General features: G+C 65.5%; 2 protein-coding genes across 4 annotated transcripts; both read left to right on the plus strand.

Annotated features, from left to right (window-relative positions):
- The first annotated feature begins 492 nt into the window (after positions 1-492).
- On the plus strand, positions 493-19,766 carry IKZF4 (IKAROS family zinc finger 4). 3 transcript variants are annotated; one of them, XM_086628532.1, is made up of 8 exons: positions 493-532; positions 4,444-4,575; positions 6,239-6,343; positions 10,784-11,044; positions 11,607-11,774; positions 17,393-17,542; positions 18,620-18,751; positions 19,042-19,766. In XM_086628532.1, exons 1-8 carry the CDS (start codon positions 493-495, stop codon positions 19,764-19,766), a joined length of 1,713 nt encoding a protein of 570 aa, XP_086484658.1. The 3 variants fall into 3 exon arrangements, with proteins under 3 accessions (XP_086484658.1, XP_086484660.1, XP_086484659.1); XM_086628534.1 differs by lacking the exon at positions 4,444-4,575; XM_086628533.1 differs by lacking the exon at positions 493-532 and having other exon boundaries at positions 4,418-4,463.
- A 3,232-nt stretch (positions 19,767-22,998) lies between these two features.
- RPS26 (ribosomal protein S26) lies at positions 22,999-23,826 on the plus strand. The gene is made up of 4 exons (XM_086628577.1): positions 22,999-23,013; positions 23,187-23,364; positions 23,528-23,658; positions 23,740-23,826. Exons 1-4 carry the CDS (start codon positions 23,011-23,013, stop codon positions 23,773-23,775), a joined length of 348 nt encoding a protein of 115 aa, XP_086484703.1. The 5' UTR covers positions 22,999-23,010; the 3' UTR covers positions 23,776-23,826.
- The last annotated feature ends 1,166 nt before the right edge of the window (positions 23,827-24,992 follow it).

The raw sequence follows: 24,992 nt of genomic DNA on the forward strand, positions 1-24,992 counted from the left end.
CACAGGAGGGAGCATGTCGGGTCCAGCAGCAGCCCCTCGCCGGAGCGGGAGAAGCCCGTCGCTGGCACACCTCGCTGCCAGGGCCGCCTGTCCGTCGGGACCGGCGACTTTCCGGCTCTTGGCCATCCCGGGGAGGTGGCAGCTGCTCTTCTCCCGCCTCCACCCGCTCCGGCCGTCCCGGGTTTGGCTTTAGGAGCGGTAACGCCGTTTCCCGCGCGCGCCGCAGCGCCGCGATGGTGGTGGTCTGCACATGGCGGGTGAAACCTCCGTATTTACCGCGGCTCCGCCGCCGGCCTTCGCTTTCCGGGAGGAGCGCCGGGAAAGCGCGGCTTGGTGGGGGAGGATCGGTGCAGCCCGCTGGGGCGATGGCGCTCGGGGTGAGGAACCTGGCGGAGCCGCGGGGCGGTTCGGCTGCCGGAGGAGAGTCCGAGCGGCGTCTCGAGCCACCGCTTGACCGAGCTCTGCTTTCTCTTCCAGCACCGCGCCGGAAAGATGGATATAGAAGACTGTAACGGACGATCTTACATCTCTGGTAGGTCCGACCTTGCTTCTCGCCAGCTGTGCTGGGGCGCTCACATTTCGGGGCGCTCGGTCTCGCCCTCTGGCTAAGCCGTCCCGCGCTCCGTTGCTTCGCCCGAGGCCGTGCTGCTGCGGCCGTGCCGGTGAAGCGTTGCGGAGCGGTGTTGGGAACGTCGGCGCGTTCCACGGAGTGCCTGAGCAGCGTTAGTGCCCTCGGTGTAACGAACAGCTGATGTAAAATCCGGCGCCCCGGCGGAGCCGTGGGAGTTTGTGTGCTCCTGTCTTTGCCGGAGGGTAGGTGGAATTCCAAGCCTTGCTTCCAGCTGAAAGGAAAACGCGTTTCCGTGCGGTCCCAGTGCCGAAAGGTCTCGGGGAGGTTGGTCGTCCCTTCGGGGCTCTGCCCGTGCCCACGGAACGGGCGGTTTCATCCCACCCTCCGGAATGCCGACCCCTCGACTGGAAGCAGCACAACGTTTGAGCCCCCTGCGGGCGATCTCAGCCACACGCCTCGCCAACCCGGCACTGTGGTTTATCCGTGTGCGTTAAGGTTAGACCAGGCTGAATTCCCGACGGAAAGCCGTGAAGTGTCCGGGGGGACGTGGTGTGGGGCTGGCCAGGAGCTGGGTGCTGGAAGCTGCCGGTATGCCGGACCGCTCTGTGGCCGGCGGGGTCGCAGCCCCAGTGACCGTCTCCAAAGGGGATCCCAGTGGCACTGGGGGGGGTTTAGATTATCCGAAACGTGGCTCCCAGCCGGTGTGGGCTGTGCTGGTTTTGTGGGATTTGCCCTTATCCCTGGGGGATGGTTTGCGGTGCGGAATCAGCTCCGTTTGTCGGTCTTTGCTCGGGAGCAGAGGGGATTAGACCTGGCGTAGATGTGGAAGTGGCAAAAGTCTGGCAATTGCCTCACCCGGCCCCGCGTGAGGGCATCCCTGCCCGAGCTCCGCGGGCACCGGGGATGGGCAGCTCCATGGGCATGAAGGGCGAGGGGACCACGGCGGTGCCAACGACCGGGACTCGGTGTGTTGGCGAGCAGGACCTGACCTGATGCCCCTTCCCGTAAATCACCTTGTGCCCTGCCCATTGTGGCCCAATTCATCCTCGGAGTCGCTGTGTGCTCCTTTCCATGGAGATTTCCGCGGATCCCGGGGGATCCCCACTCGGAGTCGACACTCGCCGCGGTTTGCTGCTCGGGATTCGGCTGCCAGGACGTCTCCGTTAAACAAAACGCTCCCCGCAGCCGGCCGGTCACGCTGTGCCGGGGCGGCTGGGTCCGGGGCTCCGGCGGCGTTTGGGACGTGTGGGCTCGGAGCTCCGTGTCGCCCGTAGAGCCGTGGCTTTGTTTTCTGTTCCCCCACGGGCCCTGCGGCGGGGCCGTGTTTCCCCGGAGCGTGGAGGTGCTGCAGCCCCGAAAGAAGATCTGAAAAGCCCGTCGTGTGAATTCCGTGATTCCGTGTGTGCTGCCGGAATCCCCCCGGGATGCGCGCGAGCTTTCAGCGCTGGAAGTGCTGAGGCTGAAGCAGCTCCTGGAGTTCGGAGGGAAGGGGACGGCTCGAGGATGGGAGAAGGGAAGAGCAACATTCCAGGAGTCTGCGGGGCCGTCGCGTTTTCGGGGTTCCTGGTGCTCGGGGAGCGGAGCCGGTGCCGCGCAGACGTCTGCCTGGCCGGGGTCTGGGCAGCTGGTTGTTAAGGTCAGGGTCAAGGTCAAGGCTAAGTGGGCGCTTCAGGCGCGGAGCCGTGCGGCTCTGGAAGGACGAGGACAAACAGCAGAGCTCTGGAAACTCCTCTCTGTGAAATGTGTTTGATGAAACAAACTTTAAAAAAGAAAAAGTTTCCCCAAATAGCGAGGTAGCCAAAGGTCCGGAAACTCCTCGTGAGCGTGAAATGCTTTTTCTCCTTGGAATTCTTGGCAGGAAAATAAGTCAGTGCTGGAATGGCTCTGGTAGAGGCAGTCGTGGCAGCAGAGCGGGCAGGAGCGAGGTGGAGGTGGGCAGGAGCCCTCTCCGTGCTGCGCCGGCTCCTCCGGTGGGCTGCGAGTAGCCCCTCATCCCAAAAAAGGACATTCCGGTTGTTGTTCCTCGCTTGTGTCGGTCCCGCCTGCCGGGTGGCATTGCCGTGCCGCAGGTGGTGAGAAGGGCTTTGGTCCGGCCGCACTGGAGCAGCTGCATCAGCCACCCCGTCCCGGAGCGTGGGCACCCGGCGTGGGCACGGTGGGATCCGGTCCCCATCCCACCGCGGTTTCCCACGGGATCCGGCCCTCCCTCGCTCCACTCCTCCCCCTGGGATGGCCAAGCACTGTTGGAGTGTGCCCGTCGGGGTGTGCCCGTCGGGGTGTGCCCGTCGGGGTGTGCCCACGGGTGTGCCTGCGGGTGTGCCCATGGGTGTGCCCATCGGGGTGTGCCCGCGGGTGTGCGCGGCGGGGCCGACGGAAGCCGGGGGATGTTTTCAGGCTGCCCCCCCAGCTCTGCTCCCCCAGGCAGCCCGGGCACCTCCGATTCCTCGTGAATTTGGTGCCGGGCACCGGGGCCGGGGTTACACGCGCTCGGCTCCTTGGATAACTGGGCCACAGACAGCCGTGCCGCCTGTCGCGTGCCGTTCAGCTCTCCGTTTGGCTTTTTTGGCTTTTTTTTTTTTAGAGCACATGAAGTGTGACCCAATATTTCCTGAAATCTCAGGTCTGAAAAGTTACTGGAGAGGGAAATTGCCGAGAGACCGTCGAAACCAGGCGCTGGTTGTTCCCAGGGGTGGGACTCTCTCTGTCGGTGGTGGGCAGCCTGCCCACCTTCCCAGGGCTCCGAGCTGTTGCCAGGGATCCCAGTGTCAGCCCCACCGGTGTGGGAGTGATTCAGAGGGGGGTCCTGGCTGAGGTCCGTGCCAGGGGAGCAGAGGCTCTTGGCAGCGTGAAGGTTGGCGCTGGCCTGACCCCAGCTTCGAGGAGGGCTGGGCACCGAGGGCCAGCTCTGTTCTCCCTTGGTGCTTCCCGTCAGGGAGATTCTCTGGGATCAGAAGGATCCTTTGGGATCCGGAGGGTGAAGCTGGCGGGCAGAGGAGCTGAGCTTTGAGCTGAAAACGGGATGCCATGCCCTGCCTCCGTGCTCGGAGGGACTGAGGAGAAATCAAGGGTTTTTTTTTTCTCCGTAATGTTGAAGTTAAATCCCAGTTCGGGGTTTTTAACCCGTCTCCAACACGTCAGTGACTGGCAGCAGCCGGGAACGGGTTGTAAAAGTGCAGCGAGGTTCTTCCCGCCGTCAGCATCGCCTGGGTGCTTCCGTAGTGCGCCCTGGTCTCGTTCCAGGGGCCGGGAGGGTCTTTCCGTGCAGGCTGGAGCCGCACGCCAAGGTAAGCTCACCTGGAAGCGCTGCCCAAAAAATGCCCTGCGGCCCTGGCGCGAGGCCAAGGTCGCGTGCGTGGGGGCGGTGGGATTTGGCCGCGTGATACGGATACACTTGTGTCCACGGAGCGCTGGGCAGGTGGGAAGCGCCTCTCTCCTGGGCTGGGCATCTGCTCCATGTGCCTGGCTGTGCCGCGCTCCGGGTCCGGCCACGCCGGGAGCTGGGGGAGTCTGGCACCAGACGGTTTTGCTCTGGAGCTGAGGACCGAGGTGTCGGTGTCCTCATCCCTGACTGGTGCGGGAGGGTCGGAGCCCAAATGAGCGTCGCTGGCTGCGGGCTGACGCTGGGGATGATGCCGTTCTCTATTTCCCACCGGCATTTCGGGTCCTGGAGCCCCCTGGGCAGCCGGCAGAGCAGAGACCCTGCAGCATCCCGCTCCCCCATCCCTGCCCGCTCCCTCCTCTCCCTCCTCAGAGCATCATCCCTGGCCCGCCCGGCGTGGCTCCGTGTGCCCGTGCCGGGGAGCGGTGCAGCCCGCGTTCCCGCTCGCCGTGCCGCCTGACTGTAAAATGACGGTCGTTTCCCTCGCTTCCAGGAATCTGCTCTTCCTGGAAGGTGAGTGGCTGCGCGCGCCCTGCCAGCGACGCAGCCATGCACACGCAGCCTGGGCTCCAGCGCTGTTTCCAAGGAGTTGGCTGTGATAACGCTCCGGGGTGTCTCCAGCAAGGTAGAATAACGCGAGTTAAACGGGAGCGGGGGGGCGAGGGGGGGGGGGGAAGATCCTGAAATAACTCGGTGCCGTCTCCTCTCGCGCTCCGTGCGCGGAGGAGGAGGGGTGCAGGGGCTGCGCTGGGCAGAGGGACTGGCTCCGGGGGCTGGTTTAGAGGTCTCTGACCCCCCCCCCACGCAGGCGGGGAAGGGAGGAAAGGCCTGACCCCCCCTCCCCAAGGTGCCCGTGGAGGCGAATACGGGCAAGGTGGGCTCAGGATGCCGCTCGGGATGTGCCGAGAGCCTTTGAGAGGGTCTTGCCCTGCGCAACGGCCGTTTGGTTTTGGGCCCCAGGATGTGCCCGCAGGGGCTGCGCTCCCTGGGGCAGCGGGGTGCCTTCCTCCGCGGGGCTCCTCGCTCGGCCTCCTCGGTAACCTCTGCTGCCGTGCGGCGCTGGCAGCAGCGTGGCAGCCTCGCCGGAGCGCGGGGAGGGGAGAGGGGAAGGGTCCTCCGAGTCTTCCCACTGCCCCCCCGGGAGGGGAGAAAACCTCTGTAGGATGCTGCCAGGGGGGCTGGGGACACGGAGGGTGCTGCAGGGTGTCCCGGCTCGGGCTCAGCCGAGCGGCGGTTTAGAAGACGCTGTCTCACCGAGGGCCGTGACCGTAACCGATTCCCATGCTCGGCGAGGCTGATGAGCTCAGCGTCCCAGTAGTCGTCAGACAATGGGATGAACTGGGCTCGGGGAGCAGCGAGGCAAGAGTTTCTCCAGATGCAACTATTTAGAAATAACATTCCCAGCTGTGCCGAAGGCGTTCACGGAGCTTCTGCACTTTCCATCATGAAACTCCGCCGTCCCCGCGGCAGCACCGAGGAGCAGCCGCCCCGGCGCTCGGGTGCGCGGCAGGGCAGGCTGGCAGGGCACCGGGGGTTTTCTGTGTGCTGGCAGCCGGCAGGTCTCGCCGGAACAGAAACCTGCGAGCCCCCGACGGGGGAAAAAATGAGTCTGTCGTGCCGCGCAAACACCTTGGGCCGGAGGTGAGCGGGTAGGCAGCCGCGTCGCTGAGTTCCTTGCCAGCGTGAGCGGGCAAGGGCCTGTCTCCAGGGGCTGCGAGGGTCTGCCCGGGGTGGGCTCGTCTCCCCAGGGATGTGAGTATCCGCTTGGGAATCATCACTCTGGCACGGACCGTCAGGACGGGGGATCCCGGTGCCTGGCGAAGGGACCCACTCACCCGGGCAGAGCACTGGGGTCGGCCTGGCGGGTCGAGGGCAGGTTGTTTGGGGGGGGGGGTGGCCTGGTTCCCCCCAGGGCTGGCACCCTTGGCACTGCGGTGCCGGCCAGAGCTCCCGCAGAGCCCTCTCCCCTCCTGCAGCCTTGCTGCGAGCTGGCGAGGGGCACGAAGCGTGCTGCTGCCATCGGCACGACACTGGCTCGGGGCCGTTGTGCCGGAGGAGGTCACGGCTGGAGGACGGTGGTCCAGAACACACCGAGCTCCTGTCTGATACCGTGCTGGTGCGCGTGGCAGACGGTGCCGTCGGGGCAAAAGCCGCGTCCTCCAGCCCCCCGCAGGGCCTGGCAGCAGCCCCTTTCACAGCAGAGGTGCTGGGAAGAGGGTTTGGCGGGGTGGGAGGCCCCCCCAGTCCAGCTTCGGGCATCACCCACTTGTGTTTCCCTCCTCCCGAAGGTAGTGGGGATTCCTCTCTGGAGAAGGAGTTCGGCTCGGCGATCGTGGGGCCGGCGGTGAGCACACCCAACAGCCAGCACTCCTCCCCGAGCCGCTCGCTCAGTGGTGAGTACGCCGTGCTGCGCTCTGCCTGCTTGTCCCCGCGCCCGGCGCGTGGCTTCCCGCTGGGACGCGTTTCTCTCCGAGTCTGACTCTTTGTTTTCCGACCAAAGAGGATAAAACTCTGCTTTGGTCTCCGTGCGGAGCAGCTGCCCGGTTACGGAGCCTGGGCATCGTTTCAAACCGGCTGTGCCGCTGCCGAGGCGTCGGGGCTTTCCTCGTGGTTGGGAATTTCACCTTGCCTTTCACACGGCCGCGTGTGCCGGGCGGTGAATGGTGGCAGCTCTGGAGGGGCCGCGGGGCCGTGGCTTGCTCTGGAGTAGGTTTTATTTTTAGATCTGCCTGGATGGCTGCGTGGGGAACGCGACGCGGCTCCGCGGCCTCCCGGGTAGCAGCCGGGGCAGGTGCGAGTCAGCGGCGCGGCGGTGCGAGTCGGTGGCGCTTCTCGCCGCAGCAGGACTCGGCCTCTGCGTGAAGGAGTCTGTTGGGAAGTTACTCGCACAGCTGCGGGAGGTTCGGAGAGCCCCCGGGCACGTTCGGATACACCGGAGTGCCACAGGGTGATGGAACACACCGCCGGTGCCCGCCTGTGCCCAGTCTGTGCCGCTCTCTTCGGGCACCTGCTTTGCCGGCTCCCCCTGACAAGAGATGAGCGGGAGAAGGGGGAGGCAGCGTTGTGTCCTGGGAAGCTCCGCTCCCGCCCCTGTCCCCTCGCCGTGGCACTGCGGGGCACAGCGGGCACGTGCCAGGTCGTGCCTCTGCCTCCACGCGCTCTCGCCCCGCCGAGTGCCATCAGCAGAGCGCTGGCACGGCTGGCACAGGCTGAACTTGCAACGCCGCTGTTGACGTCACGGCGTTCTCGGTTTCCATGGGCCGTACGTGCCGCCGAGTTGCGTTAACGCACGAGAAGACGGAGCGCTGGCACAAGATACGTCGGCAAGTCCCGCTCGGAATTGCGCTCTGGGTGTTCGAGAGCCGACGGTTGGGCCGTCTCTACCGGATTGACTCAACCGGCACCGAAAGCACCGGCGCCGCTCTGATCTCCCCTCTCTCCCACCCTCCAGCTGCCGTCGCCCACGGCGTTTCCGTAGCAGAGAAACTCCCTAATTTATCCGCGTGGGCTTCCAGCAGTCTGGCGTTGGGACACCTCCGCCTAGTCCTGGCGTTTGAAGGTCGCTCTTTCTGAACCAGGGTAAAATAAACCCAAAACGTTCCGTTTCCGGAAGCGGTGACGCCATGATGCCGTTTTTCCCTGTTGTTACCTGCTGTTCATTTTAACGTTTGCCCCGTAAAAACGCCGGGAAGCTCCGCGAAGGACCGAAATCTCGGCTTTTCCGCCCAGGACACAGCCTTTTCGCTTGATCGGAAGCGAAAGGAGCGGAGCACGTGGCCTGACTGCGAGGACAATCCCGATCCCTTCCCCTCAGCAGCGGGACGCCGGTGATGGCATTGCCTCTGATCCGACTTGACTTCGCAGCTGGTTCATCCGGCAAACGTCGTGCCCCGGAGGAGCACGGATATTATATAACCTGCTCTGCCAGCGGAGGCTCCTCTCCAGCAAGACCGGGCTCTGCGTTGGTTCTGAAAGGAGAATTGCAGAACAATAGTTGGCCTCCCTTCTACGCCCAGGAAAAAAAATAAGTCCCCAAGGGAATGGGAGAGGGGGGAAAAAACCCAACAAACCCAACACAAAACCACCAACAACCAGAAAAATCAAAGTGCAGCGAACGTCGGCTCATCCCGGCAGCGCCCGCCGCCGAGAGAGGAGCGTTTCACCCGGCGTCTGTGCACGGAGGTGTCTGCGCCGGGTCGCCTGGGCGCTCCCAGGGCAGCGCGGTGGCACCGGCCGACGCGTAAATAAAGCTCCGCTCCCCCCGCGAGCGCGCTCCAGCCGCGGAGTCTCCTCCCGGGCCGCGGCGGTGGCTGTGGCCAGCGGCTCTGCAGATGGGCTGGAAGCGGCCGCGATTGCCAGGGCCGGGTGTGTGCGCGGCTCGCGTTGCCCGGAGCCTCCCCAGGACGGCGGCATTGTCTGCCGCCAGCGTCCAGGAAGGGAAGGAGGGGAGTGAGAGCCAGAATTCCTGGGCTCTTCACCCGGCAATAAACCTCACGCAGTCTCGGGTGAATCACTTCCATGCTGCTGCTCCGCGTTAATCCCCGCTCGCGAAGCCGTACCTTGCTCTGGGGAAGAGCCAGAGCCCTCCCGCCGCCCCGAAGGCGGTGAGGAAGAGGAGCCATCCTCCTTGACATCGTGGCCTGGAGAAGCCAGGCCAGTTCCGCCCTCCCAGGGGGAGCGGGAGGCGTGGGTCTCCCCAGGACCGGGACCATCTCGCTGCCGCCGTCTCCGCTCTCCGGTGTTGGCGCGTCCTCCTTGCCCGGTAAGCGACCCGAAACCTTCCTGCTTGCCCACCGGGAAGCACCGTCCCCGCCTCCGCCGGCGGGAGAGTTTGGTCAGAACCCCCCCAGGCTTTAAAGGTCAAACCTCCGGATGGTTTGGCACCCGGGATGTTACCAAGATTTTCTCGGATCCCCTCAGCTGGCACGCCGTGCCCGTCGGCGTGCCGCGGGCATCCCCGGGCCGTGGGTGAGCATCCGCACTCTCACAAAGAGCTGAACGAGCCCCAGGGGCCGAGCCAGCACCAGAGCTGGGAGCTGCTGGGATTTCTGCTCCGTTCTCACGCCTGTCTCCACCAGGCAGCTGGGACTCCGCGGATCTCCCACCCTCCGGGCAGCAGCGGAGTCTCCTTTGTGTATATAAAGTTCAGTTCCCTCCAGTGCCCACAGTTCTCCTCTTAAGGGATTGGGAAGAGCCTCCTGCTTCACATGGAAGAAACAAGAATGTGATATTTAAAGGGATTCTGGAAATATTTTGTTTCAGCCCGCGGGCTCGGTGCGTGGCCATGGGGGTGAGATGGATTCGGCTTCATTCCATCATCATCTTCCCTGCGGCCTGCCAGGGCCAGCGCCACGGGAGCAGGTAGCGGGTGCGATCAGCCGGCCGAGGAGCGGCCGTCCCCAGCCGGAGAGTGCCGGGAGCCTCCCTGGGGAATTCCCTCTCGCTCCGGGCTGCTGGCGATGGCTTAAAGTGGGAGGAAACTTTCCAGTTTGATCATTTAGAGACTGGCTGAGGGTGTCCCGGCAGCGGCTCTCCCTCGAGCAGAGGGTACAGCTGGCACCGCGAGGTGGGACAACCGCTCGGACACTTGGCGGAGGGAGGAAGCGTGCAGGATCTGGGCGGACAAATTCCTCGGGAGGTAGCGGAGGGAGGAGAGGGAGAGGTTTCCCCTGTCCTTCCCTCTCCCAGCTCTCCCAGTCCCCGCAGGGCTGCAGCCCGCTGGCAGCGGAGGGAGCGGAGCGGTCGCCGTCGTCTCGGCGAGTGTTTGATTTGTGGCATTCCACAGATCATTAGAGCAGCGGGAATGTAGGTCAGGGCTGGCGCATCCCCTCGCCAGCCTCCGCTCCTGGTGCCGCGGCAAGGAGGAAAGGTGGCAGCGGGGAGGGAAACCCGGGGGGCTTTGCTGCGGCGCAGTGCCCACCCCGCGGTGAGGAGACCCGCCGGCTGCCCTGGCCCCGCGCCCCTCTGTCGCCCAGCTTTGGTGGGCTCCTGGAGCACGGTTCCTCCGGCTCCTGCCCTCTCTCTGCTCCTGTCCGGGCCCGGAACGCCGCGGGGCGGCTGCTGCCGGCAATCACCGGCCCTTGGCAGTGGGACCGTTCACTGGTCCCTGGCACTTCTTGCATCCACTTCCCCAGTTTCACATGAGCTTTCTTGGGATTTCCAGTGCCCAAACGCTGCCCCACGGGTGTCTGTGCCTTCACCCCCTCCCTGCGTTTGCCGAGATTCCGGCGGTTGAGGGAAGGGGAAGAGGCAGAGCTGCCGGCGAGGCAGCCATCGGCGTCCCTGGGGCAGGCGGGGGGTTTTCCGGCAGCACCGTCCTCTTCGGTTTCTTTTTTCTGCCTTCAGGTAGTCGCCGGGTCCCCGGTCTGGTAGCAAAGATGAAAACTTGGAGCGAAGCCGCGTCTTCTCCAGCGAGCCGAGATTTCCCGACGGCTCGGGAGGCTCGTGTGAGGCTCTTTGGCAGCAGGTTTTGAGCCTTCACTGGTTCAGAGTCACAACTTGGTGCCGCCGCTTCCTCTGCGGCGCTTCAGGAGCGCCCGTGGTTTTTCTTTCCCTCCTCTGCCTTTGGGATCCGGGGAACTAAACGTCCTTCCCTTCAGTCGGCCGCCTTAGGGATGCGGAGCCGCGATCTTCGGGGCGTGCAAACAAACCGGCCGGCCCGTGGCCTCCTGTGTGTTTGATGTTGGTTTGGGAGCAGCCAACACCACGAGGAGACGCGTGTTTATTGCAAACAAAGCGTTTAACCCGTCGCGGTGATTCCGTTCGGGGTAATTCCTTTAACTTAGGAGTATTTTTCCTCCACTGACTGTTTTATCCCTTCTGCCTCCTCGTAGCAAACTCCATCAAGGTGGAGATGTACAGCGATGAGGAAGCCAGCCGGCTGCTGTCACAGGACGACCGGATGCTGGAGAAGGAGGACAGCGTGATCGTGGAGGACTCGCTCTCGGAGCCCCTGGGCTACTGCGACGGGACGGGCCAGGAGCCGCACTCCCCCGGCGGTATCCGGCTGCCCAACGGCAAACTGAAATGCGACATCTGCGGCATGGTGTGCATCGGCCCCAACGTGCTCATGGTGCACAAGCGCAGCCACACCGGTGAGCGGCCGCCCCGAGGCCGGCGGCGCCGCCGGGGCAGGACGGGCTGGGGGGAAGCGCGTTTCTGAAGCCGGGTGACAAGCGTGTGTTGGCTGGTGGACACAGACGCCACGGGAGATGGGTGTCAGGGCCAAGATGTTGAATCATAGAATCATGGAATGGTTTGGGTTGGAAGGGACCTCAAAGATCATCCAGTTCCAACCCCCCTGCCGTGGGCTGGGACACCCTCCACTACACCAGGTTGCCCAAAGCCTCGTCCAGCCTGGCCATGCTGACCCTGGTGATGGTGGCCAGAGATGGTAGTGAGGGAAAGTCCAGGAAAACGCACATGGCTGGTCTTTCCTCGTCACTGCCCGACCTCCGGCGGCAGGTCTGTCACTCCCCAGGTTGGTGGTCACACTACGTTTGGTCATTAACCACGGGCTTTCCCTCTCAAACGTGCCCAGCGCTGCCGAACACGTGAACGCTTCCGATCTCCGGGCTGGTGATTCCAGAGCTGCTCGTCTGCAGACTTGGAAAACGCTTTTAATGGGAAGTTTCACCCACTGCTCTGGTTTTGCAGGAGAAAGACCGTTCCACTGCAACCAGTGCGGAGCCTCCTTCACCCAGAAGGGAAACCTCCTGCGTCACATCAAGCTGCACTCCGGCGAGAAGCCCTTCAAATGCCCCTTCTGCAACTACGCGTGCCGCCGGAGGGACGCGCTCACCGGCCACCTGCGAACGCACTCCGGTGGGTGACTCGGGCCGGGAGGGGGGGTTTAGGCAGGGGGGTGATGGCACAAAACCAGGGATCCGAAAACGCCAGCCTCGAGCTCGCGGCCGACAGCGGCCAGACGGCTCCCGGCTCGCTGCGGCCGCGGTGCAGCACCGAGCTGCCGAGGGCAGAGCCTGTGCCCGGGGAAGGTGGTGTCGGTGTCTGGTTAATGGTCTGGGAACTCCGCTGACCGCTTCATTCCGGTCCTTCCTGGGGGTTATTGCATCTCTTTCCTATAAAGATCAATGTTTAATAGATTTTATGGAGTCGGGATAGGTCCCACCCTTGGGTGCGCCGCGCCCCGGGGAAAACAAGCGCCGAGGGGGTTGGTTTGTGTTTGACATTGTCCTTTTTCAAGCGTGACATTTGAGATGTGGTTTCACCCTCCGGTTCCGTGATGTAACAGGCTGGCGGGGGCCACGGGTGGGAGTGAAGCGTGCCCGCCGGCCCCCCAGTTTGGCACTGGTTTCCCTCGATTTGCGTAGCGGCGTCTCTGCGGTGCCGCGGCGGCTTTGAAAGCTGGCGCAGGTGGCCGTGAACACCTGCGGCTCTGCCCTTTCGGGCGCTGCGTGGAAACGAGCGTCGTGTGCTGCCTCGGAGGAAGCAGCACGTCCCCGAAGAGCCTCTTCTCGGCACAGCCTGGCCCGGGAGCCCAAAACTCCGCTCCCCCCGGCAGCCCGGCCCCGGAATCCCGACGTTCTTTGTGTGCCCGTCTCAGCGGGAGGGTGCGACCCTCCGGTTCAAGCTCGTGTCTTGCTGTGGACGAATCTTCCCACTTTGCTCTTTCTTTTGGAAGTTGGTCATCTCTTTCCTGCACACACATCTGAGATTTTCTGGGAGGTGCCGGAGGGGAATGCGGGTGGTTTGACCCCCCCAGAGCAGGGTGCCAAGCCTGGAACGGGAATGTCAGTTCTTGCCTGGGGTCTGCACGGGAGGAGGTTTGAGGGTTTGCAGGAGCTTCTTATCCCTTGTATTCCGCCTCTGGACATCCCCGCTGCCAAGGGACAAGGTGCTTCTCAGCGTAAAACTTTTCCGGTCTCCTGTCTGGTTCTCCAGCCTGGCCAGAACATGGCAGCGAGAGGCGTTTCTGAGCCCGAGGTGGTCAGGAAGGAGGTGAGGCGAGCGGCCTCGGGCTTTGCCAGTTGTCGGGCAGAAGTGCCAAAGAAATTATTTCTCCACATTCCTTCCTTATCTCAAAGAGGGGGGGAGAAAATCGAGAAGGTGGCAATTGCAGGCAAAACCCCTCGTGTCGTTGACTCTAGAGAGCAAAGAGCGCGTGCATCTCCTCCCGCCCCGCTCGGAGGGTGAGGAACGCCGGGCTCCGGCGACAGCCCGGCTCCCCCGCGGAGCACCGAGTCACCGCAGCGGCCGCTCCGACCCGCTGAGCCGCAGCTGCTCCACCTCGAGGCCTTCAGCTCTCCCAACGAGTCCTTCCGTCTGGAGCCATCAGCATCATCCGTCTTCCGAGCCGCCGCTCCGAGCCGCGCTCTCCATCTTGGGCAGCGCTGCATCGACTCGGGGAGGAGTTACCGTGCGGCGGAGCGGAGGCTTTGGCATCCATCCTGCCCCGCGCCCTGCCAGGGTGCCACTGACGAGCCCCTGCCCGGAGACCGCCAGCACACGGGTTTTTGGCAGGGGAGGGGTGCTCTGAAGCTGGATGGCTCCTGGATTTTTGAAAAAAATCTCGTGGTGTGTCTGGAGCAGAGTCCCTTTGCGAGAGTCTCTGTTCTTCGCGTGGTTTAAACCCTCCCTGTTCCCTCCGTGTTGGCGTCGTGGGGTTTCGGGGCGTTCCATGTCGGAGCCCTGTTCCGGGAAGCCCGGCTCGCTGGCAGCGAGATTCGTGCGGGCGGATGTGCGGACCCAAAACTGGGGGCACGTGCTGCACGTGGCCTCGTGGCAGCAGCTCCCGTGGTGGTGAGACCCTGCCGCGCGCCCGCCGGGGCTTTCTCCTGATGAGTGTGCTCTGGGGCCCCCCGAACCATCCAGCCCAGAGATGTGGGATCGTTTCTGGGCTCCTGGGTCGTGTCTCCTCTTGTGGGTCAAAATCCCCGTCTTGGGCTCTTCCTCTCCACCACGTCCACCCTCGCCGAGGTGGGTCCTTGGCAGAGCTGTGCCAACGACTCCCCGCTGCCAGGCACGGAAAGGGTCTCCTTGAGTCCTTCAATCAAGAGACACAGAAATGGGACAAGCCCTCGCAGCATATCAAACGAAAATTAGTCTTTATTGGGAGCTAATTACTGGGAAAACCTTCGTTTAATGTGGATTTCACAGGCAAAAGTCTCGCGGTTGCCCTGCCGGGGCGGGAGGCGGCGGGACCCGGCTCGCCCTCCCTCTTCCTTAACTAGAGGCTGCGCGTTCCACGGCGTCCCCGTGAGGGATGCTCGGCTTTCATCTCGGAAGATGCGCTGTCCGAAAAAGCGAGGTATTAAAATCCAGATCAAACACGCTGCGTTGCTCTGAAATAGATCAGAAGCTGCAGCCCACACCCGGGACAGCTGGGACGAGCCACCGGCCCCCCCGGGACCTCCCTCCCTTCCAGTCCTCGCCGCTCCGCAGCCCGGAAAATAATCGAACCTGGAGCTGGTGTTGGGAGGGAGCCTTTCCGTTTGTCGTGCTTGGTCAGGAGAAACTTCCGCGGGGCCCGGCGGCGCGGAGAGCGTCGCCCTCGATGGCGTTTTGGGTGTTACGTGGGATCCCAAACAGACCTCGTTACCCGGCGGAAGCGTCTCGCTCGCGCTGGGTGGCAGGTGGGCAGAGCCCACCCGAGACACGAGCGCGTGGCGCTGGGTGGGTGATGGTGTTTTTGAAGAACAGGGTCTGGAGTAAAGGGAAAGGACTGATCCTCCCTCCTCCTCCTGCAGCCGCCGTAAAACCCCGTCCCGGAGCCAGAGCTGCCCCTCTGCGCGGGGAAGCCGCCCTGGCAGGGCACGGCTGCGGCGTGGGCAGAGCCATGAGGGAGCCTTGGCGCTGGGAGCAAGACCTTTGCTGCCAGGGTGTGTGGGCAGGAGGGCAGCTCCATCCCCGTGTCCCCAGGGAGCCGTCCGGTGCGGTCGGGTCCCGGGCTCCTCCGTGTCCTGCTGTTGCAGGCAGCTGCCTGTCCCCAGAGCCCCGAAACGCGGGCTGAGGCGGGGAAGGGGAAGGCTGGATCCTGAGGAAATAACTTCAGGGTATCCATGCGGAGCTTCCCAGCTTGGAAAGCCAGCCCCGATCCCAGCGCGGCCGTCAGGGAAGCTTTGTGAAGCACAAACACGTGCAGGGGTCTGGGTGGTTGTTTCGTTCAGGAGTGACAAACCCCGGCCGTTCGGGGAGCCCTTCGCTCGGAAAGCTGGAGTTTAATGGGATGTAATGGAATTTGGAGTCGAGGCTCTCACATCTAAATTGCTGGATTTGAGGAGCGAATTCCTGACGCGCGTTTCCGTGTTCGGCCGCGGAGGCCGGTGGCTCCCTCGCCTCCCTTGGGACCGGAGAAAACCAATATTCAGCTGCTCTGCGCCAACGCTGCTGCCTGGGGAGGGCCGGGAGGAGGGATCCGCACTTGGCATCGGCTTCTCCGGATTGATTTCCAACCCGGAGCTTCGGTGGTGACATCCACGGCGGCCCCTGGGCTCCCGGCTCTGCCTGTGGCTGGGCTGGCAGCGGGCAGGGGGACGGTGCCCGTGGACACAGCCCGTCTCCTCGTTGACCGCCACTTTTCAGGGCCGCCACGGCGGCGTTTGGGCAGGATCCGGTACGAGCCGCGGCGAGAGGAGGTGCCAGCCCCACGTCCCGGCTGCCGTGCAAAACACTTCGCGTGAATCCGGGTGACACACCGGGGCGGGGGGTAAATGAGAATTCACCCACAGCCCGAAAACGTGGGGGGTTTTTTTAAAAAGCAGTTAAAGGTTAAACCACAAGCTGCAAAAAACCCCAAAACAACCCCGTAAATCTGGCGGGAACAGACGGAGCCTGGTCCAGGCGGGTCTCGCAGGTGGCACGCTCCTCCCTGAGCCTCGTGCCGCGGCCGGACGGGGCGAGCGTGGCATGGGCAGCTGCTGTGGGGCTGGCCGCCGGCCCCGCTAGCTCCTCCCGCGCAGGGGGCGGTGGGTGGTGGGTGGTGGGTGGTGGGTGGTGGGCTCTGGCTTCCAGCAAGCGCCATCGATGTTGGGGCACTGCCCTACTACTAAATCCAGCGCCCCCGCTCCGCAGGGCAGCGTCGGAGGGGAAGGGCACAGCGGCTCCTGGGCTTTTCTCCGATGCCACGGTCCCTGGTGGACCACGGCCCCCTCCCTAGTGCGGCACGGCTCCGCGGTTCCGTGTCCTGATGTTTTTTGGGAGGTGAGCTCCCAGGTGGGAGCGCGTGGGGCTGCGCTGTCCGTGCCAGTTGAGTGCCAGGGGTGGGTGCAGGGGGCTGGAGAGCCCACCGCCCGGCTCCCTGCCCTCGCCATTCTGTCCCATTAGCACCTTCTCGCGTCTGGGCACGATCCATCCCTCGGATCCTGGATCCCTTCATCCCCCTCCCAGACTATTTAACGGGCTGGGGACCCCCTTGCCCTTTCCCCCGCGCCCGAAGGCCGTCGGCTGCTCTGCCCAGGTACCGCCGTGGTTATACCAAATTGCCCGGCGAGCGGCACAAGCCCCCGGTGTCAGCGTTTGCATTTCCCCGGTGCAGGCGGCGGCCTCGCGGCGCGATGGAAACTGCGACGGGGTTCCGAGATACCATCTCCCCTCGGGAGGGGCCACGGGTTTTCGCTGTAAGTAGGCTGCCGGTGAAAACGTGCAGACAGTGACGCGGCCAGGAGCACCGCCGGCCCCGCGGCACGCGGCGGCCGCTCTCCTTGGTCCGGTGGTCCACACGAGGCTGAGCGCCGACCCTGGGTGGCTCCGGTGATTTTCAATCTGAAGTGAGAAAACTGGGAGAGGTGAGAATAAAGATGTGCCTGGTGAGGGTCTTACCAGGAACCTCGCCGGGGGGGTGCGTGCGCCCTTGCGCCGCGCAGCAGCCGGGGCGCTGGCTGATGCACCGAGCGCGTTGTGGTGAATGGAGAGTGAAGAAACGCTTAGAAACGGCTCAAAAGTCGGGGGGAATCCAGCTGCCCTCCTTAAAATTGCCTTTGCCGTCGGGGCTTCCGGCACAGGGTTTACCCGGAGGTGTGGAACGTGGCCAGGCAGCTGCCAGGAGCCCGTATCGCCGACGTCTTGGGAGCGGAGTGTTGGTAGCAGCCAGGTCTGAGGCGTTTTGCTTTAGATATTTGGCCAAATTATGATTTATTTTCATAGCCCCCCATCAGCCCAGGAGCATCCAGCCCTTCTCCTGCGGCTCTGGCAGGCGTTGGAGGAGGCCGGTCATCGGGGCGCACGCAGTGGCTGTGTCTGGGGTAGATGGTGATGAGGAGGAAGGCTGAGGCAGAAGCTCCGAGCCGTGCCGCGGAGCCCCTTTCTCCACGGCACGGCTGGACGGTGCGGTGGGCCAGCGGCGCGGGGCGCTGCCTCACCATGACGCTCCCCATCAGCCGATTTCTCCCTCCCGTTGACTCACGTCCGGCCCTTTCCCGGGCGTTTTGGCGAGGGCACCGTGCCGGTGCTCACGGCCGGGCGCTGCTCTGCGTCTTTTGCAGTCTCCTCCCCCACCGTCGGCAAACCCTACAAGTGCAACTACTGCGGCCGGAGCTACAAGCAGCAGAGCACGTTGGAGGAGCACAAGGAGCGGTGCCACAACTACCTGCAGAGTCTGAACACTGAACCGCAGTCGCTGGCCGGCCAGCAAGGTCAGTGCCGGCGCGGGGCTCCGGAGCTCCGCTGGCTCCGGGGGCACGGGGGGGTGCCAGCGGGGTGGGCAGCGGCGGCGCGGGTTCGCTTTCCAGCCCTGTCTCTGGCTGATGGCGTTGAGCTTCGGGGGCGTCATTCCCCTGAGAAGAGGGGGTGCTGCCGGGGGCAGAGCCTGTGCCCCGGGGCGATCCGTGCCCCGGAGCGATCCGTGCCCCGGCAATCGCGGGATGAAAGGTGCTATGCGCGCGCGTTGGTTAATGCCGCCAACCTCGGCAAGTGCAAAGCGTCACCTCCCCGGTTCCTGCCCGCGCCACCGGCCGCGTTCTGAAGCCCCCGAATTGAAACGCACCCTCGGCCCGTGTTTCTAGCGCAGGGACTACCGAGAGCGTTTTCCGTAAATAACCGAGCTCAGCTACGGCACCGCGACGGGGGGCTTACCCCTGCGGGCAGGGGGCTGAAACGGGCACCGCCGGGCTCGGAAGCACCTTCCGGCCCCTCCTCGGAGCCTGCAGACAGACCCCCCAGCTTTGCTGCGCCGGCAAAGAACCGAAGCCGGAGCCTTCCTGGCTCCTCACCCGTTTGGAGCCGGGCCCGGTCCCTCTAGAGCCGCCGGCGCTTACGGCGAGGCTCACCGGTTAAGGCTGCGTGGACATTTTAACCGGATGATCCGTAACCTGCGGGGCACGGGAACGGCGGAGCTGCCCCCGCCAGCAGCGCCGCGGGGCAGGTCTCTCCGGGACGGGGTTGAGAGCCGGCAAGAAAAACGAGGGCACTTCGATCCGTTGAAGCCGGCTCCTCTTCCCCAAAGCGGCAGGAGCGGGCCCAGCTCGATGAAGAAGGGAGGCGGACCGGCTGCCGGCGCTCCCCCGCGACCGATTCACCGACGGGGTAAGCTCTGGGCCTGGAGCAGGCAGCCCGGCAGCCTTTCCGTCGGTCCGTCCCAGCTGGCAGAGGGCAGGAGCGCCGTGCCTCGAGCGCCGGCTGCGGAGTCGCCGGCCCGGGTGGCAGCGTGCCCGTCCCGCTCGCCCCGTGCCGCGGTCGTCGCCGGCTGAACCGCGTTTCCCTTGTCTTGCCAGGTGACGAGATGCGGGACCTGGAGATAGTGCCGGACTCTCTGCTTCACCCCTCGTCCGACCGGCCGACGTTTATTGACCGGCTGGCCAACAGCCTCACCAAACGGAAGCGATCGACACCTCAGAAATTCGTGGGTAAGGGGAATTTTTCCCCCCTCCCCGGTGCTTCCCGGGCAGACAGGAGAGAGGAGGGAGAGGGGCACCCCCCGGTCGCTGGCATGGGGCTGGGCCCCCCCGGGAGATGAGACTCTGCACTTGGGCACGTGGCCGGTGTTCGCATAGCGCCTTTCATCCCCGCCATCCCGGCACGGGTCAGGTCCGCGCGCGGCGCTGGGGCGGGAGAGGACTCGGTGTGGGGGAGACGGGACGGGGCTGCACCCCGAAACCGAGCCGGCCCGTTCCGACGCCACTCTCCTTCCCGGCAGGGGAGAAGCAGATGCGGTTCACCCTCTCCGACCTCCCCTTCGACGTCAACTCCGGCTTCGAGAAGGACGTGGAGATGGTCTCGGCCCACCACCCCCTCGACCCCTCCTACGGCGGCTCCCTGTCCCTGATGGGGGGCGAGCACCTGCGCCCCCTCCGGCTCCCCCCCACAAACTGCATCTCGGAAGTCACCCCCGTCATCAGCTCCGTCTACACCCAGATCCAGCCCCTGCCGGGGCGGCTGGAGATGCCGGGGAGCCGGGAAGCCGCCGAGGGGCACGAGGACGTGCCGGACGGGGTGCAGGTGGTGTACCGGGGCCGGGAACCGGGCGCATCCCCCACCAACGGCTGCCAGGACTCCACGGACACCGAGAGCAACCACGAGGAGCGGAGCTCGCAGCTGCCGGTGGGGAACTGCGCCGGCAGCCGCCAGAGCCCGGCTTACGCCAAAGAGGACCCCAAAGTGCCGGAGGTGCCGCCGGCCGCCCGCTCCACGCCCAGCTCCGCCAAAGACGCCCTACGGGTGGTGAACGAGGACGGGGAGCAGATCCGGGCGTTCAAGTGCGAGCACTGCCGGGTGCTCTTCCTGGACCACGTCATGTTCACCATCCACATGGGCTGCCACGGCTTCAGAGACCCTTTCGAGTGCAACATCTGCGGCCACCACAGCCAGGACCGGTACGAGTTCTCCTCCCACATCGTGCGGGGCGAGCACAAAGTCGGCTGAACCCCCCCCCACCCCCCCGACCCCGATCCCTGCTCCCCTCAAACCCCCCCCCCCCCCCCAGCTCACCCTCTGTCTCCTCTGGGCCCCCCCACCCTTCGGGCATGAACTGTTGGTTTTTCTTTTATACTCCTTTGCACTGACTTTGGCTACGGAAATATTTAAAAAAAAAAAAAAAAATCGATAACTAGAAAAAAAAAAAAATATACAAAAAACGACCCCCCCTGATGAGGGGGGGCTCTTAACAATTTGCCTTTTTATAAATGGAGTTATTTAAATATTAACACACTTTTTGTGCTTCCCCCCCCCCCCCCCCCCCCCCCCCCCTCCGTTATTTATTAAGCTGCTCAGTTGCTCTTTTTATAACTTTTTTTTGGGGTTTTCCCTCCTCCCACCCCCAAAGTCTCACCGGAATTCCTGAGACTGGTTCTCCCCTCTCTCCCACCCCAGTCCCGGTCGGCTTCTCCGGCGCAGCCCAGAGCTCCGAGCCCGTTCCTTGGTGCGAGCCTGGCACTGCCCGACCCCGGGCGACGCGAACCTCAGATTAGGTGCTAAACCCCCCCGGGACCCCCCCCGGACCCCCCCCCCCGCGGCGGGGGCCGCTGCACCCCGAGCTTTAACGAGTTGAAATACACGGGGCGCAAAGCGGGGACCCCCTCCCCGCGGGGCCGGTGCCACCGGTGCCACCGCGTTTCGGTGAAACCGGTGCTTGAAGCCCCCCCATGCCCCGGCCCCGCGCGGGGGGGGGGGGGGCAGGGGGGGCCGCATGGCTCCACTTAAATGAAGGAAATGAAGGACGTGAGCCGGGAGGGTGGCGAGCGGCCGCGCGACGGCTCCGTTCTGCTCTCCGGATCTCCTCTTCCTCCTCCTCTTCCTCGGCACAGGCTGGTGTCTCCCGCCCGCGCCGCTGCAGCCCTCGTGCCCGCGCGCTGCCCACCGGCTGGGGGGGCGCCAGACCCCCCTGACCCCCCCTCTGCCCCCCGAAGCCGTGGCGGACGAGTCGCTCCCTCGGCCATTCCCAGGGTCTCCCGGTGCTCCGGTGCCATTTCTGTTCCCGCGGCGGCGCCCCGGAGCTTTGCCCTCCATCCCGCTGGCAGCGAGACCCCCGGTGACCCCCCCGTGTGTGGGGGGGTCTGAAGGAGGGGGGGGGTTGGGGTGTCATCTGCTGCATCCAACAGCTGTCCTCAGCGCCCCTTCCCCTGGGATGGGCTCCCAGCGGCACGTTGCCGGGAGCCGGATGGTTTTGGGGGCGAGACACCACGGGAAGGGGCTCCCGACCCCGTGGGGGGGTCCGGCCCCGGGGCCCCCCTGCCCCGAGGGACGTCACGGGGCCGGAGAGGCCGTTATAACCAAAAATAAAGCGCCATCCGGGCGCCGATCCCCGGCACGAGCCGCGGCAGAGCCGGCCGGTGCCCCGGTGCTCGCGGCTCCCGGGACCCCCGGCCGCAGCCCCCCCGCCGGGGGGGTCCCCCGCCCCCCCCCCAGGCCCAGGATGCATAAAACGCCCCTCAGCCGCCCCCCGGGGCTCTCCTGAGGTCGAAACCAAAGGCTGTTCCTTTTTCTACGGACACAAACGCAACCACCTCACGCGGCGGCAACTCCCGTTGCCCGTTTTTCCCCTTTTTCCCCTTTTCTTGAATTATCTTTATTACTTTACTTTTTTTTTTTTTTTCTTTTTTTCCTCCTTTCTCGCTTTTCCGTGTCTGCGTGGGGAGGGGGCCCGGCGCGGGGCTCAGCTCACCCCTTCCCACCCGCCGCCGCCACGATAACCGGATAACCGGATAACCGGCACCGGCACAACCCCGCAGCCCCCCCCACCCCGCGCCGCCCCCCTCCGGCGCCGAAACCTCCCCGAAAAGGGGGTTTTTACCAACCGAAGTGGAAGTTCGGCAGTTTCCGACGGCTCTTGGGTTTGTTTTTTTTTTTTTTTATTATTTTATCTTTTTCCTTCTTTCCGTCTCTTTTTTCCTTTGAAAGAGTCTAAAACAAAAATGTAGGAATTTTGTAAAACTCCCGGTCGCTTTCCTCCTGTAAATATCTATATTTTTTAATCAGATGTATGAAGAACAAACGATGATGTGCAATACCCCAGCCCCCCCCCCCCCGGCTACGGCCCCCCCCTTCCTTTCTGACGAGTTTTCATTTGTAGGTCGTTAATGGATTCGCTGTCGTCTTTGGTTTTTTCCCTTTTTTGTGAGGTCAGACTCGCTTTTGGACAAAAAAAAGCCCCCCCCCCGCCCCCCCCCGGCCCCCCCCCGTGACCGCAGGAGCTTTTGTATCTGTAAAATATTGTAATTACCTATTTGTGTAACGAGATCTACTACTGTAAGTTTTGTACTGTACTGGCTGAAGGTCTGTTATAAATAAACCGGAGTAATTTAACGCCCCCCCCCCCCGCCTCCTTCTTTGGGGTGGGGGGCTTGGAGGGGGGGGGCAGCAGCCCAGGGCTCCCTTGGCAGGGGCTGGGGGAGGTGGGTTCCCCTGGATTTCGGGGGGATCCCCTGGATTTGAGGGGGTCCTCTGGATTTTAGGGGAGGGTCCCCTGGATTTTGGGGTCGTTCCGCTGGATTGGGGGGGGTCAGGACACCAGGGACCCCCCCGGGGGGGGTGGAACGCTGGAGTTCCCCCATGTAGGGGGTTGGGGGGGTGTTTGGGGCCCCCCCAGGAGGAGAAGGACACTGGGCGTCGCATCCTGGGAGCACTGGGGGGGGGGGGGGGCGGACACTGGGGGTCCCCCCGGGGTTTTTTTTTTGGGGGGGACACATGTGGAACCCCCTCCCCCCCGTGGGTGGGGCACTCACACACACCCCCCCCCGCCCTTCCCCGCCGGAGCACGGGGGGCGCCGCGCACCCCCCGGGGGGGCGGACAGGACACACGCCCCCCCCCCCCCGCTTCCCTCCGGACTACAGCTCCCAGCGGCCCCCGCGCGCGCGGGGGGGGATGACGACACGCGCGGAGCGCTGCGCGCGCAGCGGACACCTCACACCGCGCGGACCCCTCCGCCGCGCCCCACGACAAATAGTCCCCCCGCCGCCCCCCCGTCGCCCCCTGCGCCCCAGCGCCGCCCCCGCCCGCCCCGCGCCCTCCCCGGCCCCACCGGCCGAGCCGCTGCGAGGCGACCGGGGGGGTCCCCGCGGGGCCGGGGCGGGCGCGAGGGGGGGCGGCGGAGGCGCTTCCGGGCGGAGGGCGCCGATATAAGCGCGGCGGCGGGGGGGCCGGGCCTTCTTTCGCCGCCCCGGCAGCGCCATGGTGCGGGCGGCGCGGCCGGGGGGGGCCCGGGCGGGGGCACGGGGGGGGGCGTGCGGGGCTGATGGGGGGCGGGGGGGGCTCGCCGGGGCCCGGGGGGGCGGTGGGGGTGTCCGGAGGGGTTGGGGGGGTCTCGGGTTCATCCTCGTGCCGTGTGTGTGTCCCCCCCCCCCCAGACGAAGAAGCGGAGGAACAACGGGCGCGCCAAGAAGGGCCGCGGCCACGTGCAGCCCATCCGCTGCACCAACTGCGCGCGCTGCGTGCCGAAGGACAAGGCCATCAAGAAATTCGTCATCAGGAACATCGTGGAGGCCGCGGCCGTCAGGGACATCTCGGAGGCCAGCGTGTTCGACTGTGAGCCGGGGGGGGGGGGGGGGACGGGGGGACACGACCACCGGAGCGCGGCCCGCCCCTCCATCCCCGCCCGCGGGGCGCGGGGGCTGCGTCCCGCGGCGTTCCGGGGTGCCCAGGGGGCGCTGACCGTGTCCCTCCCCCCCATTTTGTGTCCCCCCCCCAGCCTACGTGCTGCCGAAGCTGTACGTGAAGCTGCACTACTGCGTCAGCTGCGCCATCCACAGCAAAGTGGTGCGCAACCGCTCGCGGGAGGCCCGCAAGGACCGGACCCCCCCACCGCGCTTCAGACCGGCCGTACGTACCGGGCGGGGGGGGCTGCGGGGGTTCGCACCCCTCCCCCGGATCTGGCTGACTCTTTTCTTCCCCCCCCCGCAGGGTGCTGCCCCCCGGCCCCCCCCCAAGCCCATGTGAGGAGACTCCGGCGAAGCGGGAACGTGCCCCCCAGCGCGGGCTCAATAAAGGACCCTGCACCCAACGCGGCTCCGTGCCTGGGGGCTGGGGGGGTCGGGGTGGGGGGGGACGGTCGCTCTGGGGAGGGTCGGGGGGGGGGGGGGGACGCGTCGCTCTGGGGACAGGGCAGAGGGGGTGGTCGGGGCATCCGGGGGGGCTCCCAGTGCCCCTCTTGTGAGGAGGGGCTGCAGTGGGGCGGCCCTGGGCTCCCCCGGGGAAGCTGTGGAGGTGGCGGGGGGCTGCTGCCCACCCTGGGGAGGGACCCTTGTCCTGGGGGCGCTCTTTGCCCCCTGGTGCTGTCTGGATGTGGGAGTGGGATGTGTTTTGGGGGGACAGGTGGGTGGATGGATGCCCAGAGTGTGTCACAGCTCTGGGGTGGGCTGAGAGGGGCACCCCCTGTCCAGGTGAGGCAGCTTGGGAGGGGGCTGGCCCTGTGCCCCCCGGCCCCTCCGAAGTCCTGGACCTCCCCCTGGATGACTCCCGTTACCCCCAGACCCCACACCGCTGGGGGGGGTCTGAGGGTGCCCTGAATCCTCCCCAGGGCCAGGGTCTGCCCTCACCTGGTGGGGGGGGCCATGCACTGACCCCCTTGCAGTGGGGTCGGGTGTTACCTGGGTGGGCTGGATGGGGCTCTGGTGGGGCCTGGCCCTCACCTGGGGGGGCTGGTGGGTGTTGGAGGGTCTGGCCTTTGCCCTGGGGGCCCTGGGCTTCATCCTGGGTGCTGAATGGGGCTGGGGGGGCCGAATGGGGGCAGATGTGCCCCCCTCGGGGTGTTCAGACACTGTAATGGGGCCTGGCTTTGCTTTGGGGGGGCCGAATGGAGCCAGACCCCCCACTTCCGCACACCCGGGTTTTGGGGGGCACGGAGGGACCAAACTTTGGCCTTTGGGGTCGAGGGGGGGGGGCTGCAGTGGGGCCAGACGTTGCCCGGGGTGGGGGGTGGAGGCCACAGGGGCTGGGCTGCACCTGACGCTGGGGGGGGGGGGGGGGGGCGCACCTGGAGGGGCTGGACGGGGCCGTGCCCGGCGGCGGGTCCCCGGGGGTGCCCAGCCCGGGGAGGCGGACGGGTTCCCGGTGCCGCCCAGGGGTGCGGCGGGCGGGTCCCGGGCCGGGCTGCCCGGGGGGGGCCCCACCACCGCCCCGCCCCGGTCCCGGCCCGCCCCGGCGGCCCCGCGCCA

This window comes from Tauraco erythrolophus, chromosome 31, assembly GCF_009769465.1.
Source record: "Tauraco erythrolophus isolate bTauEry1 chromosome 31, bTauEry1.pri, whole genome shotgun sequence".
Taxonomy (NCBI): domain Eukaryota; kingdom Metazoa; phylum Chordata; class Aves; order Musophagiformes; family Musophagidae; genus Tauraco; species Tauraco erythrolophus.